At 40.7% G+C, this 21,629-nt stretch overlaps 1 protein-coding gene across 1 annotated transcript in view; it reads right to left on the bottom strand.

Moving 5' to 3' along the window:
- Positions 1 to 2,185: 2,185 nt before the first annotated feature.
- The window catches only part of RELN (reelin), a 451,858-nt gene continuing 432,414 nt past the window's right edge, over positions 2,186 to 21,629 (bottom strand). Inside the window, exons 61-64 of the mRNA XM_084611658.1 lie at positions 20,567 to 20,786; positions 19,366 to 19,563; positions 18,836 to 18,934; positions 2,186 to 3,309 (exon numbers count right to left, since the gene is read on the bottom strand). Coding sequence (XP_084467784.1) covers positions 3,213 to 3,309; positions 18,836 to 18,934; positions 19,366 to 19,563; positions 20,567 to 20,786 — 614 coding nt within the window. The 3' untranslated portion in view covers positions 2,186 to 3,212. The remainder of the gene's footprint in view (positions 3,310 to 18,835; positions 18,935 to 19,365; positions 19,564 to 20,566; positions 20,787 to 21,629) is intronic.

Here is a 21,629-nt window from a genome sequence, read left to right as displayed (position 1 = left end):
CATATTGCTCTGTCGTGTGGGTAGTTACTAGCCTAATGTGGCGGTTCTTTCAGAAAGTTATTGCACTTTCCTTCTTGTGCCAAGGTCAATGGAACAGACAATGGTATTGGGTTTCAGAGCAGCCGTGTTAGTCTGTATCTGCAAAAAGAACAGGAGGACTTGTGGCACCTTAGAGACGAACAAATTTGTTTGAGCATAAGCTTTTGTGGGCTACAGCCCACTTCATTGGCTTCATGCAGTGGAAAATACAGTAGGACGATTTTATATATACAGAGAACATGAAACAATGGGTGTTACCATACACACTATAATGAGAGTGATCAGTTAAGGTGAGCTATTACCAGGAGGAGAGAAAATAAAAACCTTTGGTCATGATAATCAAGATGGCCCATTTCCAGCAGTTGACAAGAACATGTGAGGAACAGTAGGGAGGTGGGGGGCAAAAATAAACATGGGGAAATAGTTTTACTTTGTGTAATGACACATCCACTCCCAGTCTTTATTCAAGCCTAATTTAATAGTGTCCAGTTTGCAAATTAATTCCAATTCAGCAGTCTCTTGTTGGAGTCTGTTTTTGAAGGTTTTTTGTTGTAATATTGCGACTTTTAGATCTGTAATCGAGTGACCAGAGAGATTGAAGTGTTCTCCAACTGGTTTTTGAATGTTATGGTTCTTGATTTGTGTCCATTTATTCTTTTACGTAGAGACTGTCCCGTTTGGCCAATGTACATGGCAGAGGGGCATTGCTGGCACATGATGGCATATATCACATTGGTAGATGTGCAGGTGAACGAGCCTCTGATAGTGTGGCTGATGTGATGATGGTGTCCCCTGAATAGATATGTGGACACAGTTGGCAAGAGGCTTTGTTGCAAAGATGGGTTCCTGGGTTAGTGTTTTTGTTGTGTGGTGTGTGGTTGCTGGTGAGTATTTGCTTCAGGTTGGGGGCTGTCTGTAAGCAAGGACTGGCCTGTCTCCCAGCACAACCCATCACTATCACAGATCTTGGGAGACAGGCCAGTCCTTGCTTACAGATAGCCCCCCACATAGTGCATACAAGCGTCCTTGTGTGTTATATTAATAAAAACACAAACTTAAGAAAGAGTTTCCTGGAACCTGGGAAAGGCAAAAGGGCAGAATTCACTGTGGAGTCCCCTATGAACCTTGGCATGCAGAAATGATACATTATGTTTAGATATTTCAGTGCTGGGCTCTAGATATATAATTCAATTGAACCGATTTGTCACCCACAAATATTTATTCAAGATAAATGTCTATGATTTTGAGAAGCATCTGATCCACCTGTACTGGTCTCACTTATCTGGAGTGTGATTAATTCATACTCACCTTCCTCACTCCCTTATACTATTGTCCTTGACAAAAAGTGTTTTTCTTGCCATGTAACAGCTACATGTGCTGTATGTTGAAATGTAGTCCATCTGTTGACATGATATGCTAAATAAAATTATCTTAAAGAAAAGAGTTTTAATATCTTGGATCTTTGTTCAGAAGGAGGGAGTTGGGACTTTGAATTATAATATTTTCAGTCTTATAATAAAAAAACATTAAACTATTATTCTATTTAATAATAGTTTGATTAGATGCTCAAAATTCTTTCCTTTGAATAGATCTTTTACTTTTTTTTAAACAGATTGACAAGATTGAGAGTAAAGTAACTGTCTTAAAAAGGAATGGTCCAGTCCATAGTGAAGGACACTGGAAATCTGAACTTCTGGGTTTTGTTCCCAGTTCTGCCAATGATGCATTATGTAACTTTGGCTAAGTCAAAGTCCTACAGTTAGCCCCAAATGGCCTGATTTTCAGAAGTGTTCAACACCCACATTTTCCATGAAATTGTATGGGATCAGCATAAATATGGATTTAGGTGCCTAACTTAAGGTACCCAAGCTTGAAAATGTTTCTTCTTACTCACCTGCCCTCAGGTTTGTCACTTGTAAAATACTTATATATCTCAGAGGTGTTATGAAGCTTCCTCAATTAATGTCTGTAAAGCACTTTGAGATTCCCAAAGGAAAGACACAACTGAAGCACAGTGTACTCAACGTTGAAAAATATTATACAGTGTTCATCTGTGTGCTGTTGTTACAATCTGAGTGAGCAAACCAAACCCCTTACCAAATAATTTCATTTAGGACACAATGGCCTGAAAAATCTAACAATAAACTTGTTTATCAACTTTACTTTATTGAAGCATGGATCTTTAGCTTGGTTCACCATATAGTGAAACATTTTATTTATGATAATAGACAGCTTAGGGCTATAGGGGCATTATAATGTTGCTGGTGTAGGTACAACTTTATCAGATGATACAAACATGACCCGCAATAGAAACAAACACCAAATAGAACACGATGAAACGTTCACTTTACAAATCACTCCATTACTACAGACATCAAATGGCAGTTATTATAATTAAATCAGTCACAGAGAACTGTTTTACCTTTAGACAAGGAAATGGGAACTTCTGTTTGGGGTTTTATCCACAGCTGCTTAGTAAAAAAGTTTAAATGTCAAGCATTCTTCTTATCCACAAAACAATGCTAACCAACAGACATATCAAAGAGTAAGACTGAAGGAGATCAACGTCTTTACAACTACTTTTGCAATTATCTTCTTGAGTAGGTATTGCAATTTGCTTTATGCATGTTATCAGAGTGTAAATAGCCCCAAAATCAGCAGCAAAATATTACAACAACATAACAAGTAAATACAGTGCCAATATGTCATGTTGTAGAAGAGAATACAAAGAAGACAATGATAACTTAATCATATAAAATATGATACAGAGCTGAAATACAAGTGCATTTAAATAGCTGTGTGACAAAGAATGTTAAATACTGTACTTAATATGTAGTTTTTAAACATAAAATCTGGAAAAGTCTTTGTGCTTAAACTTTTTTCCTGTTAAACAGATTAGTTGCTTACTTCCCATACTGCCACTGTAACTGATATTACAACAGATCACAATTTTCACAGACACATCAACATTGAAACATTTACCTATGAGAAAATAAGTCACTTCTCATTAGTTCACAGTGCGAAAAAGTGGTGTAACTCTGTCTTGAGAAAGGCTTTTCGTTATTCACCAAGCCAGTTGCAGAAAAGTCCTGATACCAGATGCAGTGCTAAGATTTAAATAATGGAAAGCAACACATCACATGTTGGGAGGAAAATATAAATTTCTCGTTTCTTCATGGGTATCGTCTAAGTGACCTTCGTCTTCTGTTGTAGAAATGCCTGAGCCCATGTTGCCGTGAAAAATTCATCATGTAATTTTGTTTGCGAGTGCTGTTAAAATCAAAGGGTAGGGAGGAGGAAAAGAATGTCAATCTCTTTGCATCCATTTTGAAATTGCCTTCTGACACGTAAGCTGGGGGGCCAGATTCTCCACCCTCTTGTGCCTTGCACAGTCTTTTCTGCCTCTGCAAAGTGACGTAAAATCCTACCATTTGCATCTGACAGCATGTTAGAACAATGATAATGACCGTACAAGGTGCAAGGCCGTTGAGACTCGGGCCCACTTTGATTTTGCTTACAATTCAGTATTTCAGAACTAGAGCAAGAGTTTAAATTAATTATCACTGATGGGGGCTTAGGGCCAGATTCACTCAAGCTGTATGCACTCTATCCCCTCCCAACACAGGGCATTTCTCCAAGCCTGATTTATACTCCAAAAATCCTTGTCTCCCTCATTTGCAGACTCCTAAATGGGAGAGATGCTGTTAATCCCTTTCCTCTCGAGTGCAGCAGAAAAATACTGCTCCACCTCCCTAATGTCTGGCTTTGCTATTGTGATGATTTGGGGAATCTGTACAACTTGTGAATTCAGGCCGATGTTCTCAGTTGTTCTTATGAACATTTCTGTATTATTGAATACCTCTATATGTATGTGGTTCCACCCTTGCTGACAAGGGCTGTCTCACATCCCGCCCTCACCAGGCACAATGGGGGGGGGTCATTAGAATGCCATAACTACTTATTCAAGCGGAAGTACCATGGGACAATGGTTTAGCTCAAGCCTAGAAGAATCAATTTTATCCTGCCTTCCTGCAGGAGGCTGGTGAAGGGGAGAGAGTGGAAAATCCTCAGCCAGAATAAAGGGACAGAGATGACAAAGCAGGGTTTTGAAAAGGGCTTATATGTGAGAACCACACAAGAAGTTTTGAGCAGGCAAAGGGGAAAAGACAAACGATTTTCATAGCAAACACCACCAGTTTAGCTGCAGGACCAATCAAAATCAGAGCAAACTGACCTGGGGAGGGAAACATAGGAGTTCCATGGTTGAGAAGACAATCCAAGAATGCAGAAGGACCCTGGGCACCCCCAGAGGATTCTGACCCCAACCCAAAGAATGCTCTGCAGTGTGTGTGTGTGTGTGTGTGTGTGTGTGTGAGAGAGAGACCTATTATGTGCCCTTGAAGCGTTAACCCTATGACCCCAAAGTGCATACCTGGCTGGTGTGCTGAGAAAGAGTGTGTTAAACTGTGGGAGAGTGAGGGGTTAGCAGTTGGACTACAGGTCTAAGCTCTCAGGAGGGGATGCTAAACAGAGGATTTGCACCCCAAGAGTGTGCCCAGAGACCTCAAGCCGGGGCAGTGTCTGAACTCTTTCAGACTCTACAGGCTTAAAGCACATGGAACCCAGCAGTGGGATCCCTTACAGGGTCTTGTAAGTAGCCACTTCCTTTTGAGAATAAAATAAAAACACTGCTCTACCTCCCAAACTTTAAGATTTGCTAAGCAGCAAACCCTTGAACTAAGTGACTTTGACTGAGTGAAGTTTTCTTAAAAAACCCCAAGAACCCAAAAATCTTTAGAAGAGGATCAAAGAAACACATGGAACAGAGTGACCAGATTTTAGATGATAAATCAAGATACTTTTCCATTTCCAAATAGGGCTCTTTCTTTCACCACGGTGAGGCTAAATAAAACAAAACAAAGGGAAATCCCGGGGCACAGGGGAAACAAATGGAAAATTGTGGAAAGTACCATGAAAAGTAAATTTCCTTACTGGCTGAATAGGGTAGGAGTATTTGGGGGCCTAATATACACTACAACTGAACGGGTGGAGGCTGTTGTATCTAATCACTAGAGACTAGCACCACCATCTAGACTGCAACTTCCTTTAAGGGAGAGGGGCGTGGCTGTTGCTATTTTTGGCCCTTTGGCTACACCAGTCCTAACACATAGAACGGCCAGAAGATGGTGCAAGAATTTTGGTGCATGTTATGTATAAATTCCTTAAAAAGGCCGAGCTGTATTTAAATATAAACATAGTTAAAATAATCTACATTGAAACAGTTGTAATACAGATGGACAGCTAATATTTGCTGAAGAAGCCTTTCTCCCTATGTTCAAGCCCTCACCTAGGTTGGGTGTCAGGAGTGGCCATTTTCAGAGTGACGAGTCTGGGAAGAATGAACTGGGAAAAAAGGAGAGGTCTCTCCAGTGGTTCCTGCTGAGAGGCTGGTTTCTGAACACTGTGCCTTTTAATATCTTCATGTTATAAAACTAAGCTAATATATTCCTGGTGTGGCTCCACTGATTAAATGCACTTGTACCAGAGATGTCTCTCCATGTTTCTCCTGGCAGCTTCATTCCTAACTGCTGGGAATGCCACAGGCTCTGGAGAAGAAGCTTATAGCTTTCATGACGATTCAATACAGTTCTGCTCCTAAATGCAAACTTGCACATAACCCTGAAGAGACTCACTTTGAGGCTGCATGGCAATCCTAAGCTCTACCATCTCTGCTGGTGGAATGGAACTCTGAACAGCTACATTTGGGTTAACTCTGTTTGCTTGTCATTGTCATTAGCACATTGGTGTGATATAAGTCTCATTTAAAGCTACAAGCAAAATCCATTCAGAGTTATGAGAATGAAAAAATACTTGTAGCACAGAATGCGAATATCTGACATTACTACAGCACCTTTCATGTCTATTGATCACAAACCACTTCACTCTCCATATACACACATCACTTTAAAGCAACCGGTTCTGGGCGGGGAGTGTGGCAACCACTACGGCACAACACTGGGAGGAGTGGGGATGGATACATTGGTCAGAATCCTGGGGTGAAACCCCTGCTTTTAAAAACGAAAAGAAGGTGTCATGGGGAATTTAATGTCCATACATTGCAGCAAGGGCCCAATTTGTAAAGTCTCATCAGAGAGGTCCCGCACAAGAAACTGCACAGAACGAATTTATCTCAGAATAATAAAGGGCAGTGTTGACTCTGTCAGGCTTTGATGCTGTTCTAGGAAGCCCAAGTATTATAATCCTGATGCTTAAGGCCACTGCACTGTCCCTTCTGGACATTATTTGCAAAAAATATTAATATTCCCTCAAGGCTACGCTGGAAGCCGTCTTAGTCCAACATCCACAATGAGATCCTATGTGCAACCAACAATACTGATGGTTGCCAGCATGAGAAAACTCAATGATTCAGCAGAACAACTGCTACCCACCACAGGATGAACTGTCATAGGACCTGATCCCATCTTTTCTGGTTTCAATGGATGCAGGATCAGGCCTATAAAGATCAAGTCTCAAGGTCAGATTCATGCTTGTGGATGCAAGGGGGTGCAATTTTCAGCCCTATGCATCCATGAGGGGAACACTGACTGCACCAGAGAGAGGGAAATTCAGTCCAAGGAATGTCATCATAAATTCCCTGGGGTGATTCCATGGAAAGACAACAATATGTTCTGGTGGAGTCCATGCAGCTTCTGGCCGGTTTGGCTCTGCCCCTCCAGGGCTGACCAGCCTGCTTTGGAGGTAGTGGGGGTTGGTTTTGGTCCCCCAGTGGTGAAAAGGATGCTGGCAGCTTGGCTCATTTACCTCTGCTCCAGGTGGACTGCAGGCCTCTGTTGCTGGAGGCCCACAACCCAGGGAGTGCAGCAAGTCCTAAGTTTTGTTATAAAGGTGGAGTCATGAAACAAAAAACTGGCAGCAGGTGTCACAATTAACTTTCTATTTGGGGAGCTAGGGCAGGGTGGTGAGTTTTCATTGTGAATGAAAAGTAAATGCTCAGCTTGCAATCAATTACCCTCTCCCTTCCAAGTGCATACGCTTATTTTTAGTGAATATGACCCCTAAGGAAAAATAAGCATGAACCTCCAAAGGCAAGAATAGCTTTTACTGTTGTATAAAGAAACCATCTCTATAAAATTGACTTCAAAATTATCCTCTTTCCAACAACTAACTGAGAACTTAATTTATTAGACTACACTAAAATAATTGATGCTATAACCCTTGCCCACCCGGTTTTTCAAGCCATCCAGCGTCTGATGGTAATGGATACAATACAAACTCTTGCATTGCTACAGTAGCCATTATGCCAGAGCATCTTTCATTTAAGAGGTGGTTTTTGTTTAACATTTGAGCTTGATTTCACCTGGCTTTTACCCAGAAAGGGAAGTTCTGCACTACACTGATTTATTATAGTTTTGTGTGAGACTTACAGTGATTGGCAAAGCTAATGTTTCCTGTGCACCTTTATTTTCCTGACACCTTATAATCTAAGGCAAATCAGACACATTTTTAAGAAGAACAAATAGCTCAAAATGTTCTTTAACAATTCTTATTACACTATCATCTCTGTCTAATGCTGCTTACCGCCTTAAATGTAATGACACGAACAAGACTTAAACAACAATAATTATGCTGCAGACATTTTAAGGAAATAAATGAAGAAATTTAGAAAAGGTTATCATGTGAGTTATAGGCCAGAAGTAGCTGCTTAGTCTTTGATTTAAATTCAATCTATTAGTGGTATTTTACAAGATGGTGAAATGTATTTGTTGTGTGCCCCAAGGAAAGAGTTCACATGTTTTACTAAGTGAAATCAAAACTGCAGTACAAGAAAAAAAAAAGTATGAAAACAAAACAAAACCAAAACAACAATTAAGCTAATGCTCAGTCCTTCAGTTGTGCTGACAGACCTAATCTCACTCCCACTGAAGTCTGTGGTAGTCTTTCCACTGACTTTGGTAGGCATTGGTTAGGGCTTGAAGGGTTGATTCAATGCCCAGTGAAGTCAATGGAAAATTTCTCATTGCCTTCATAGAAGTTGGATCTGACCTTTAGTGCAGCATATAAGAGTATATTCTGCTCTCTGTGGGCTGGGGTGGAGGTATATGCATATAATTCTATTAACTATAATGGAAGTTAACATCATACATTGATAAGAGAACAAAGTTCAATTGTACTTTATAAGATCACCTTAATAGCTATATCATAAAAGCATTGCAGAAAAGGTAATTCTGCATTTATTGGATTTAGTGTCTGTAAAGAAGCCCTTTAATGTTGTTTTTATATAGCAATACTGAACTTTATTTCTATTTTTTAGAAAAAAACAAACAGATTTGTCATTAAGACTATGGAGATGCTGTTGGTATTATTTATAATGTAACAGTATCCACAATGTGCGAGGCACTGTAAAGATATATGGGGAGAAACAATCCCTACCTCAAAGATTATGAATGGAATCATTTCAACAACAAAGGGAACTTAGACACCATTACAATTTCAGTGAAAGTGCACAATAAACTTTCCAAGGTTCATCAGCATGCACTGATCCTTTGGTGCATCTTCGGTGCACTTACCAGATCATTGGATGAAGAGTACAGATGAAAAAAAATCTCCCAAAGACTAGTTATCTGTGGATCATTTGACAGAATGACTAGTTGCAAAACCTAGGAAGCAATTATTGCACAATCCAATCTGTCACCTTTTTAGGGCAATATGCTTGTATTTAAAAAAAAATATGGGGGCTGATACTGCTCTAACTTACACGAGTAAATTCTTTAATTCCAGTGCAGTCATTGGAGTTACACCACTGCAAACGAGAGCAGATCAGGCAGATACAGTATAATAAAGAGCCACGCTGGGTATGCTCAATAAGCATGAACAATAAAACAATGTATGAGGAGTTACTCTGTATGTGTCTTTTAAGCCTCAGTAATTTAACATGATTTTTTAAAATATAAAGTACCTATTGGACTATTATCCTGCACTTTTTTTGTTTTAAATCAAAGACGGCCAAGCGAATAAGAACATTTGGTAAATAATATGTACCTATGCTAAGACCATGAATTATTTTTATTTGTTATTTATATGTATAACTGACATGGCACATCAGAAACAAAGGCTTCTGGGTGTCAAACCAAACTTTAACCTAAATCAAGCCTTTGAAAAAATGAAAGGCAACATGGTCCGACAAATAAATACATCAATGTTTAGTATGCAGCGAATGTTGTGGCTGAGTTACAAACCCCCTAAGAATGGTGACAGACTCCAGAGGAAACCCGGGCCCCGCTGAAGTCAATGGCAAAACTCCAATAGGATCAGTATTAAAACCTATGTCTCTAGCTACTATGGTGATTAGAAATGCCTAGCTGCATAACTATGGCTGTACAAAGTGATGCTGTTATAATAAGCAAAAAACCCACTCCAAATAAATACTTACTCTGTTTTTAGTTACATTGGCATGCATCACTGCATATATTTATTGTACATGTTTACGGACACACAGTAGATAATTTTGGCCTTAATTCTGTAATTTTAATTTACTGAAAATAGTGGGAATTTTACGTCAGGTTTCAGGGCCAGATCTTGCAAGTTGTTGAGAATTCTCAGTTTCGACCTACTTCAACGATTATTGGGAACACTCAGGAACTCTCAGGTGGGGCCCAGCACCCACCATGATCAGGGCTCTCAATCCTTAGTTACAACGCCCACTCTCTTAATTGAAAGTTTGCTTGAGTGAGGTGCTGAACGTATCCTGCAAACTTTAACTCCTAATGGCACTGAGAACCCTGCAGAATCAGTCTGTGAGGAACAGCTGCAGGGTTTGGACCTTTATGAGACAGCAATGCATGCTCACATCTTTGAGAGTACAAATGAAGCCGCTCCCTTTCCCGCAAAATATCATCATTGACAAAATACAGGGTTAGAGTCTTTCAAAGTACTGTAGCTGTACCACCAACATATAGTTGATATTAATTCAGGGAAAGTACTTACCTTACTCTAGTGTAAAACCAATGACAGCAAATAATGAAATACAACACAAATTAGAAAATGCCTTTCAATGCATGCAGCACTGTGACTAGTCATAAAAGCCAGATGAGGTTTAGAGGCAATATAGGACTTTTCATCTCTTTTGAAAATAAAAATTGAACAAATTATTTCCTGATGTTTAAAATCAACATTTATATTTTTATTTTCTATAAAAATTCATCATGCAGTCTTTTTATAGAAACATAGTAAAAGACAGTCTTAAAAGCACAGTCTGCACCATACTAAATTTGGCATAAATCTTGTGAATACAAAGATAATGCCCTAACATTTAAATTGTTTCTTTTCTTTATTACAAATATTTTTAATAATCTTGAGTGAAATGTTTCAAAGCATTGCTTTCTGCTGAAGAAATGAAGCAAATGAAAATGTTTTTCCACATGAATATGTTTTGTTACGGCTAGAAGATATAATTTGTATTTGAATATTGCAAAAAAGCATAAAAATTCTTTGTAACAAATGCAACACAAAATCCTCAACAAGTCATTTGTGCCAAAAATGTAAGATTATCTTGACAATGAATAGCATGAAGTGATGGTTTATGGAGGATTAATTCTATGTTTATTATTGCAAAGTTAACCACACACACACACATACACACACACAATTTTGGGGCCATATCCTACATTTCTTGCGCAACTAAAATTCCCAAGGATGTCACTGGGAGTTTTGGGTGCATAAAGAATGAAGGATCAGACCCTTAGTTTGCAGTTTATTCCCCTTCAGTTCTGAATACATTTGATCAGAGTTCACTGTTTCTTTATAGGTTATTAAGGGCCCACCCTGTTTACAAAGAAATGGCTTTTCAAGAAGCACATGCAAAAAAGGTGTGTGGTTTTATTGTTCAGCAAACAGACTGTGAATTATATTATATGTAGACTGAAGTGCAAATGTAATGCAGAGCTGGATTCAGGCTTTTAGGGTAGAGGTATGTGGGCACAGAATAAGCATTCTTGTAGGAGTGGAAGGCAGGGGATGGGAGGTGAGGGAGAATTACGTTTTTATCCTAAGAAAGGTCACATTCATTGATCATGCAAGGACTCTGCCCAAAACTTTCTTCAAAAGTGCAGAGAGCAAGTACGCTGTCTTAAATGAATAAAAGAAAACTCAGTTTAAAGGGACAAGATGACTGGATAGTAGTTTCACCCCTACTTTATAGGTCCAGCCCTATTAAAATAGTTTGACAAATGATTAGCTGGCAAGATCATACCGATATATACTGGTTTCAGAGTAGCAGCCGTGTTAGTCTGTATTTGCAAAAAGAAAAGGAGTACTAGTGGCACCTTAGAGACTAACCAATTTATTTGAGCATAAGCTTTTGTGAGCTATTGTAGCTCACGAAAGCTTATGCTCAAATAAATTGGTTAGTCTCTAAGGTGCCACTAGTACTCCTTTTCTTTTTACCAATATATACTGTATTCCAAATAGCTTCTATATTCACTCTGAGCACTATTTGCAGCTGCATTACAGGATTAGCAATATTTCTGTTGTATTAATTGAATAATTCAAAGAAGTATTACAGATAGGCCCTTGTTTCCAGCCTTCCTGATTGCACACATAGGTTTTGCATGTGAAAATTAGGGGCTGTTCCAAATATTGGCATATTTGATTGTGTCATCTATCTTGGGAGAAAAAAAATTGCCTCCACAACAGGGGAGGCTAGGCTAGGCTTCTGGAAATGTAGCTCATACAGCATCTGATAGTCACAGGCTAGTGGTATGATTGTGTTATCAGAATCAGGAGTCAATCAGAATGAACAATATATGATAATCCTGTTTATAACTCAGCTATAAACTATGTTCTGGACTCTAAATTGGCATGGAGGCTCAGGAGAAAATTAATTTTAAATATTTGGAGGGATGAGAAGAGCTAAAGCATCAAAATGGAAATTTTGAAGTCATGTAAGTATAAAAATATTCATAAACGTAACTCTAGAAACTGCTCTATTTTTAAGGCAGGGGTGGCCAACCTGAGCCTGAGAAGGAGCCAGAATTTACCAATGCACACTGCCAAAGAGCCACAGTAATACGTCAGCAGCCCCTCATCAGCTCCTGCCCCCGCTCCCAGTGCCGCCCACCCACCGGCAGCCCCGCCAATCAGTGCCTCCCCTTCCCACCCTGCACCTCCCAATCAGCTGTTTCGTGGTGTGCAGGAGGCTCTGGAGTGGAGAGGAAGGAGCTAGAGCATGGCAGGCTCAGGGGAGGTGACGGGAAGGGGTAGAGCAGAAGCAGGGCCTGCGCCAGAGCCAGGGGTCGAGCAGTGAGCACTCCCCGGCACATTGGAAAGTTGGCGCCTGTAGCTCCAGTCCCGGAGTCGGTGCCTATCCAAGGAGCCGCATATTAACTTCTGAAGAGCCACATGTGGCTCCGGAGCCACAGATTGGCCACGCCTGTTCTAAGGGATTAAGTGGTCACTAGAGGGCACTGGAGGAGGAGCAGGGAACATTTGTAGTTGCTGGAAAGTAGAATCAGACCAGCACTCTTGCTTGCAATGAGTCCCTATTGACCACATCCCTGCAGGGTGCCACTGCTCCCAGCCTGCTCTCCCCATATGTCCCTCACTCTTCTTGAAGGTGGGACTCTTCGGGGACAGGGCATGCATACCAGCTGCAGATGCTGGGGGTGAGGAGAAGCTGGTATGGAACCTACAGTCGTTCAGTGCATGCAGGCCAACTGGCAGTGATTGGAGGTGGGCTGGGCGGATCTGGCTGTCTGCATGCTTAGGGAGGAAAAGTGGTGAAAGCAATGGAGGGTTAGAGAGAAGAGGCATGGGGAGTTGTGGTAAGAAGGGGGCACCTCAGTACAGAATGTGGAGATGTACAGAGACACAAGGTGGGTGAGGTAATATCTTTTATTGGACCAATTTCTGTTGGCGAGAGAGAAAAGCTGATCTGAAGAAAAGCTCTGCATGGCTCGAAAGCTGGGCCAAATAAAGACATTACCTCACCCACCTTTTCTTTGCAATATTCTGGGGCTAACACAGCTACCACTGCACTGCATACGGCAAGAGAAGAAGTATCATCATCCTCAGCAGCCAGAGGATTAAGATGCTTACTAAGATACTTTTATAGCTTTTAAACAATTTGAATTTAATAACGTCAGAGCCAGATACTCAGGTCTCACTGACTCACATCCAGTGCAGAACATGGGGCAGGAGTCAGAGATTACTTAATCCTTCCTTTGTGCTCCCCTAGTCCTGTGGAAAGCTAAGTACTGTTTCTGTTCCTGACATCAAGCTCTAATCCATGCTTGCTACAATGGCCCTCCTGTAGCTGTGGCCATTCTGCTAGCACAGGACTGCTGGAGTTCAAGGTGCTCTGGTCATGCTTCACAATTCACCAACATACCTTCTTCTATGCTGGACAAGGAATATGGTGCATGTAGCTTGAATAGCCTGCTCTACACCAGCAAGAGCGTTCCCTATGCAAGAGGAACCCCCACCTGCTCCTGGGTGGCTTTCTAGCCCCTTTGTGCCATGGCAGAACAAAGGGGTTGGCCTGGGAGATGAGGAGCTGGTCTTTAATTTGCAGCCCTCAACCCCCTGCCAGAGAAAAAGGAATACAAAGTATGATCATAGTATGGTTTAATATTATGGCTGGAATAGTAAGGTTTATAATCAGATGGTGTATATGGTGTTTATACCGTCTCCCCCTGGGATGTTTGAGATGTATGTGGGAGCCCCTCAATACACATTGACAACATGGATGACTAGATTTTTAAAATGAAAAACCAGGATGTCTGTCCCCCAGGGGTAGAGCAAAAGAAGGCAGGGAAGGGGATGATTTTGCTGCGGGGTAGGGAGGTGTACACAGGATGGTGAGAGAGAAGAGTGTGACCACTCCTTGATTTGTGCCTGAGCCACGCAATGCCTCTCCCTCTCCTTCACCACACTGTGCCTCTAGCTCTATGTTTTGAGGAGAGGTAGTTTGAGAACTTGAGGAAGAGGGGACTCCCTGGGGAGCCTCCTTGGGAGCAGGACAGGTTGTCAACATATGACCGGCCTGGCCAGGGCTAGTCCTTGAGGTGCACTCAGCTGGCCTGTGAATACTGTCACCAACTCAGCTAACTGGTGTCTCTTTCAGGTGGCCAATTTGCAGGTGTTACAAAAACGTGGCGAAACTCAAATTTTATTAAACAGACAGGGACCATCAGAGAGGACCTGAAAATAGGGATATTCCTGGTTTTCTGGGACACATGGTCACCCTACATATGAATCATTAGTTATTTGCTGACTAATACTCAGATAACACCCTCTCAGAAAACACTAGCAAGGGGACTGGAGTGGGGTGGAAAATTATGAGAAGATTGCCTCTTGGCTTTTTCCTTGGATCAATCCATTGTGGAGGTACGTTTTGTTCGCTTGCAGAGTGGGCAGGGATTCTGTGCCCATAATCCATGGATCAATCCAGGACACAATTCTGCCACTCCCTGTGGCTTCCTGACATCTTAGCTCCAATGGATGCTCCTGGCATGGGGTATTTTTGTGTGCAGAATTTAGTTTGTAAAGGCAAATTACGAGATGACACAGATGGTGGTGTAAGTGACAAGTTGAGATGGAAAGGCAGGCCTGTAGCAGGATAAGCAGTCTACGGAGAAGTTGAAGAAGGTTTAGGGTAAAGCTGCTCCTCCATTACTTTTAATTAAAATATTTTATTTAACCCTTTCAGAAATAAAATACAGCACAAAATTGCATCTGTTGGTTGGTACAGCTCTGCCCCTCTACCTCCTTGACATATGTTACCCCAATTAATTCTTGCTTACACTGATATATTAACAAAAAACTTACATCACCATTTTCTGGGGCTGTGAATCTGACCCAGCATATCAACTTTCCTACACTTCTAGGACCCATTTTCTTCCTTATCCTCTCTCTTTTTCTCTCAGTTATTGAAAATCCCAAGGAAACTCAGATATTACAAACAGTATATGTCTAGAGAATCAAGGAGAATTAAGAATTTAAGATAAACTGTATCCATAATACAAATTGTGATGCTTAATGTTGCAACACAAATGCATATAAGACCATCAACTGGATCCTGGGAACTACAGGCCAGTCAGCTTCACCTCAGTCCCTGGAAAAATCATGGAGCAGGTCCTCAAGGAATCAATTCTGAAGCACTTAGAGGAGAGGAAAGTGATCAGGAACAGTCAGCATGGATTCACCAAGGGCAAGTCATACCTGACTAACCTGATCGCCTTCTATGACGAGATAACTGGTTCTATGAATGAAGGGAAAGCAGTGGACGTGTTGTTCCTTGACTTTAGCAAAGCTTTTGACACTGTCTCCCACAGTATTTGCCAGCAAGTTAAAGAAGTATGGGCTGGATGAATGGACTATAAGGTGGATAGAAAGCTGGCTAGATTGTTGGGCTCAACGGGTAGTGATCAATGGCTCCATGTCTAGTTGACAGCCGGTATCAAGTGGTGTGCCCCAAGGGTCGGTCCTGGGGCCGGTTTTGTTCAATATCTTCATAAATGATCTGGAGGATGGTGTGGATTGCACCCTCAGCAAGTTTTCAGATGACACTAAACTGGGAGGAGAGGTAGATACGCTGGAGGGTAGGGATAGGATACAGAGGGACATAGACAAATTGGAGGATTGGGCCAAAAGAAATGTGATGAGGTTCAACAAGGACAAGTGCAGAGTCCTGCACTTAGGACGGAAGAATCCCATGCACCGCTACAGACTAGGGACCGAATGGCTAGGCAGCAGTTCTGCAGAAAAGGACCTAGGGGTTACAGTGGACGAGAAGGTGGATATGAGTCAACAGTGTGCCCTTGTAGGCAAGAAGGCCAATGGCATTTTGGGATGTATAAGTAGGGGTATTGCCAGCAGATTGAAGGACGTGATTGTTCCCCTCTATTCGACACTGGAGAGGCCTCATCTGGAGTACTGTGTCCAGTTTTGGGCCCCACACTACAAGAAGGATGTGGAAAAATTGGAAAGAGTCCAGCGGAGGGCAACAAAAATGATTAGGGGACTGGAACACATGACTTATGAGGAGAGGCTGAGGGAACTGGGATTGTTTAGTCTGCGGAAGAGAAGAATGAGGGGGGATTTGATAGCTGCTTTCAACTACCTGAAAGGGGGTTCCAAAGAGGATGGATCTAGACTGTTCTCAGTGGTAACAGATGACAGAACAAGGAGTAATGGTCTCAAGTTGCAGTGGGGGAGATTTAGGTTGGATATTAGGAAAAACTTTTTCACTAGGAGGGTGGTGAAACACTGGAATGCGTTACCTAGGGAGGTGGTGGAATCTCCTTCCTTAGAAGTTTTTAAGGTCAGGCTTGACAAAGCCCTAGCTGGGATGATTTAATTGGGGATCGGTCCTGCTTTGAGCAGGGGGTTGGACTAGATGACCTTCTGGGGTCCCTTCCAACCCTGATATTCTATGATTCTATGATTCTATGATCAAGCATTAATAGTAATAATGGTAATAATTAACATTTATATAGGGCTTTTCATCTATACTTCTCGAAGCACTTTACAAGAGTGGTTATGTATCATTAGCCTCATTTTGAAAATGGGGGAACTGAGGTGCAGAGAGGCAAAGTGACCAGCCCAAGATGACACAATGAGGTACCAGCAGAGGTAGGAAGACAACCCAGGTCTCTCAGCTCTTATTCCTGTATCCTCATGCTATTGCCTCCCCTTGGCAATGTCTAAGCAAGAGTTGGGATTTTGAGTGTTCTGAGTTTGTGCTATAGCTGAATGTTATTTAAAAGAAATTTTTAATTATGTAATGTAGAGAATATTCAGATTAAGTACAGTTCTAACCAGTGCAGTTACAGGGAGATACAAAGAGGTTAGAACTAATTAACTACTAAATAGTACCTGCCATATGTGCCATTGTGTATAATTTTTAAATTCCTGAGAGCAGCATATCTTACCATATTGTGATTAGCAGGGTTTTTGATTTTACATCTGGCCTTTTACTAACATACTGCGATAGCTCTGTATGTACCAATATCTGCTGTGGAAGTAAACAGTTCATTTGTAATGGTCTGTCTACCTTGGGAGATTGAGAGCTAAATCTCTGACAGGCATATAGACGCTTCTCTGAAAACCTACATCCAATATCCAATGCAGGGAGCAAAGGTTATTCTCTCTATTCTGGCTTTGCCCAAAACCCAGAGAGGCCCTCAAAAAGTCCTCAACACGAGCAATGGGGAAGAGGAGGTGGCATGGTCTGCATATCTAATTCCTCTCCTGGACAAAGCAGATATACTATTCCTACAGTATATTTTCTATTGCTTTCTCCAGTCTAGTTTTAAATTATAGGGCTTCCACTACTTTTCTTGGGTGACTCTCCTATAGCATGACAGATTGCACTGTCAGAGGTTCTCCTGGTATTCAGCCTAAATTTTCTTCTTCCAAATTCTATCTCATTTTTCCTGATTATACTCAATGGTCAGTATAATTAATGTTCAGATTGCTTTGTTTTTTTTCTCAATTGCTTTTCTCCTTTTTTCAACTTAAAGAAAACCCCACCTTAAAGCAGAGAGAAGTGGAAATGTTGCATACGCATTGTACCTTTCCTCAGTTCAAACACTGCCCTAAATAGTTAGCCTTGGGTATTTACATTCTTAGTTATTGGGAGATGCCAAGAACCATGTCCATCCCTCTGTTCCTTCAAATTTAGGGTTAATGTTATGAAGGCAGAGCCCAGCAAGGTGTGTAAAAGCAGTGGAGCGCATACAGCTACTTAGTGTTGGGACCAGTGTGGTTTTTGGTTTGGGGTTGATATGAATGCCATGCAAGCTGGTGCGCCTCAGTGGAAAGTAGAACAGGGCTAACTAGAGCTCAAGTAATCCAATTTGCTACTGTTACAAAACAATACTTGTGGTGCCTCTACTAGTTTGAATTTAAAGACAGAAACCTCATTTTTACAATTACTAAATCTGGATGTTATCCAAATCTAATTTCTATGCTGATTTTTTAAGTTTTTCAAAAAAATGAACATTTGAACCTATCTATTGGGAAGACACGCTTCTCTCTGCCAACCACTGTCAGCGATGAGTCCCAGCCCGTCAAGGCATTAGCATTTCAGCTCTACTGGAACTAAATTGTTAAAGAAAAAGCAGATAATCTCTCTGTGACGTAATACAGTAAAAACGGGTTAATATTGAGAGTGAGACCCATTTTATTAATGGGGAAATCAATATGGTGAAGACACTTTACTTGGTAAAATCTTGACAGGGGATGAATATAGAGCTCGGATCATAGGAACCTGATATAGTGAACCCTGTTTCTGAACAGTATCCTTCTTACTAAAAAAAGGAAATGAATATGGCATTAGTTGCTAATGCAATTTTTCAGAGCCTGATTCAACAACATTACTCTGTACAAAGAGCAATACAATAGACTATTTTGTATCTTTGAAAGGATGTACATCAACTTTATATGCCAGCGTAGTTGCTGAACACACACATCCTTTCAGATATCACATCATACAATATTTCAAAGACCTTGATGATTTATATGAATACACCAATATTTAAAGATGCAAAAGTCCATGCATTCCCTTCTGCATTTCTCCATGATGCACAATATGCTCCCCTGGTCTGTAACTTTATTTCCTGGTTGCCTTAATTGCTGACCTTTGCAGTCAGTGGAGAACATAAGCAAAGAATGATTTTCAGAGAACATTTCTTACTGAGTTCAACATTCATGCCGTGCTGAAGGCATTTCAACGCTTTTTGAGATGGAGATGTTATGAGGTGAATCTGATACTCACAGGACGACTTCTACATGGTCCAAAGCCCACTGGTCATGACCTGTTCCATTGTGACGGGGCTGCCACCAGCGCAGTAAGACTCCTTTCATTCGTGCCTCCCTATGGTTACAAACAGAAGTACCAGCTAGACCTCCATACTAAGAAGGACCCTTTTCAGCCTGCCTATCTACCCCCAAAAACACTAAAAGCAAAGCCAAAATATTATCCATGTGCTCCTAAACCTCAATATACAGCATTCGTGAAAGAGTTAAGGGGAAACAATATAAATGCTTTTTACTTAAACAGAATTGATCCAGGAAACAAAAACAAGGTTTTGATGGTTTATTCTTTTATATTTTAAATTTAAAGTAAAGATTTTGCACTTATTTTAATGATACCAAAGGACTGCAGGCTATGGTTTTAATTATAGCTATAATTATCATCCTTTTCCTCCACTTTCCCTTGTCTCCTCTCTTTTCCTGCACAGATTCCTTTCCGCAGGAAATTTATAGTATGCATTTAGAAGTAATGTAGTGTGATTGGGTACTTACAGCGGGACATTGTAAGACACTCTTTGGGCTTGTATAAAGTCCTTTGGCTGATGCTGTGCTATTACTTGCCATGTAATTCCATTATTTACACTGTACTGGAGTAGAACTGCCTTGTCTACAGTATTAGGATCACTCAGGTTGGTATTGCAACTCTCTGTTTGTGAAATGCTTCCAATTTGTAAAACAAACATTATTTTGCTGTAAAACACAGGGAACAACGATTTTTAATGTATGTAACGTGTTAAAGTAGGAGTGAAAACATTGCCAATGTGACCTTACCCTTTTTTAAAAATACAGAACTTCAAGAATAATTACTATTAGCAAATAAACTGCTGTAATATCCATAAAACACAACCCCCTTTCTCAGTAAGAATATGCTTTCTTACCACTTTTCTGTTTGAACAGAATTTTAACATCCATCTGTGTAATTGGAGGCAATCAATCCATGATTACAATGTAACTGCTCAAAAGTGAGGTGTATCAAGAATGCCAAAAAGTCAAATAGGAACAGGTACAAAAAATTAAAAAGGGAAAAAACAAAGGACAAAAGAAAATAAGTGCCTTCTAAATCCTTGTTTAGGTACCTAAATAAGAAGTTAAAAGCTTAACTTTATGGATAATATTTTGGCAAATTTGTGGAAAGGTCCTAATCCTAATTTTGCCTTTTACAATTGGCCTCAGTGATAAATACAGTGTCCTATAAGCATTCCTTCTGTTAAGAACCAAACTTGACAGATTCCATTTTGTACTCTATGGCCAGAGAAACAGCAGAGATGAAAAAGGTATTCTTGTTAGCTGGTAGGTGAATGTAATTGTAGTTTACCAGGAATACTGAAAGTGGGTCTGTAATTACTGTTAGCATCCTCACTCACTAACGGTCCAAACAGTCTGGCATCCAGCCTCTGCCAATGGCCTCATCTTCAGTGCTGGCTACACATACAGTGCTCTCTTGGGTGTGCTAAAACCATCTGACCTTTCCAGCCAACAGTCACTTCCTATTCAGACAAACTCCCAGTTGACAGCTGCTAAACATTTTGCTGCCCTTAATTTTTTGCTGCTGAGAGGTGTATGCCAACCTGGGAGAGCCATCCCTATTCATCATTATCATTACAACTCTACATGCCATTTCATTTTTATAAGTAGTTACTTCTGTCCTGAGCAGTTAAGGTTGTATTTCAAATTAATAGTAAAGTGTTGTTACCTTGCTCGAGTGAGATCCAGAGGTTTAGTAATAGCTTGCCTTATTTGACATCCGTTAAAGTACAGTGAATCTCCATGGGCATATGGTGCCAGCTGTCCACATCCATTCCCTATAACTCCACCCTGAATAGTTTCCCAGTTTATTTCAGTGACTCTTTCAGATTCAAAGTTATCTTTAATGTAACTGGGAAGATCATGGCTGAAAACAGAGCAGTCATCACCTAAAAATGATAAGACGAAATTATAATACAGACAAGTATCAAAACATTGAGAAAAAATGACTGAATTCAACTGCAGATTCAACTTCTTGTAGTTACTGCCACAGGCAGGGCCCTGTGTATAATGTGACTGCACAGTGGCATACATTGCTTCCTAATTGCAGATTATGTTCAAACTGTTGTTTGACTGTGCATGAGAATCTAAGGTTTCATTTAAAAAAAATAAGGCCACGATTCTCTTCTCATTTACAGCAGTGTAATGACACTGACTCCAGTAGGATTTGCATAGTAACAGGGAGAGGAAGATCAGGACCTAAGTCTCTAGCTTTCCTGTTTGCAATGAAAACCTTCAAAATGTGAACCTAGTGTAAACCAATGCAGTTATGTCTGCCTAAGTCTGCAGGAGGCCTGAAACAATTGCTTTAATGGAAATGTCTCTAAGTCAGCCAGGACTCAATGTCATGGGGCTCAGTCCTGCAAGGTGGTGAGCAATCTGGCCCTGATCCAACAAAGCACTTAAGCAGTTAAGTGGGACTACTCATGTACTTATAAGCACACGTTTAATAGATTCGATGGCTCAGGACCCAAGTGCTGTACTTGCAGGACTGAGCCCTTACAGGTCAAAATAAAAAACTTGAATACAAACTGGAAGCCTGTGTACTCTGTGAAACGAACATAGGTGTAACACGGTCTCTGTGTGGAGAGTAAGCAGCCAGCCACATTCTGCACTTGGTAAGGTCTGAATGGCCTTTAAATGTAGCTCCACGTAGAATAAGTTACAGTAATTCAATCTGGAGGTAAAAAAGGGCAGGGATAGCTGTTATTCAAAAGTGAAAAGTCTTTCTA

The sequence above is a fragment of the Lepidochelys olivacea genome (genome assembly GCF_965140295.1).
Source record: "Lepidochelys olivacea isolate rLepOli2 genome assembly, chromosome: 1".
NCBI classification, from domain to species: domain Eukaryota; kingdom Metazoa; phylum Chordata; order Testudines; family Cheloniidae; genus Lepidochelys; species Lepidochelys olivacea.
This window is presented reverse-complemented; position numbering and strand designations above follow the sequence as displayed.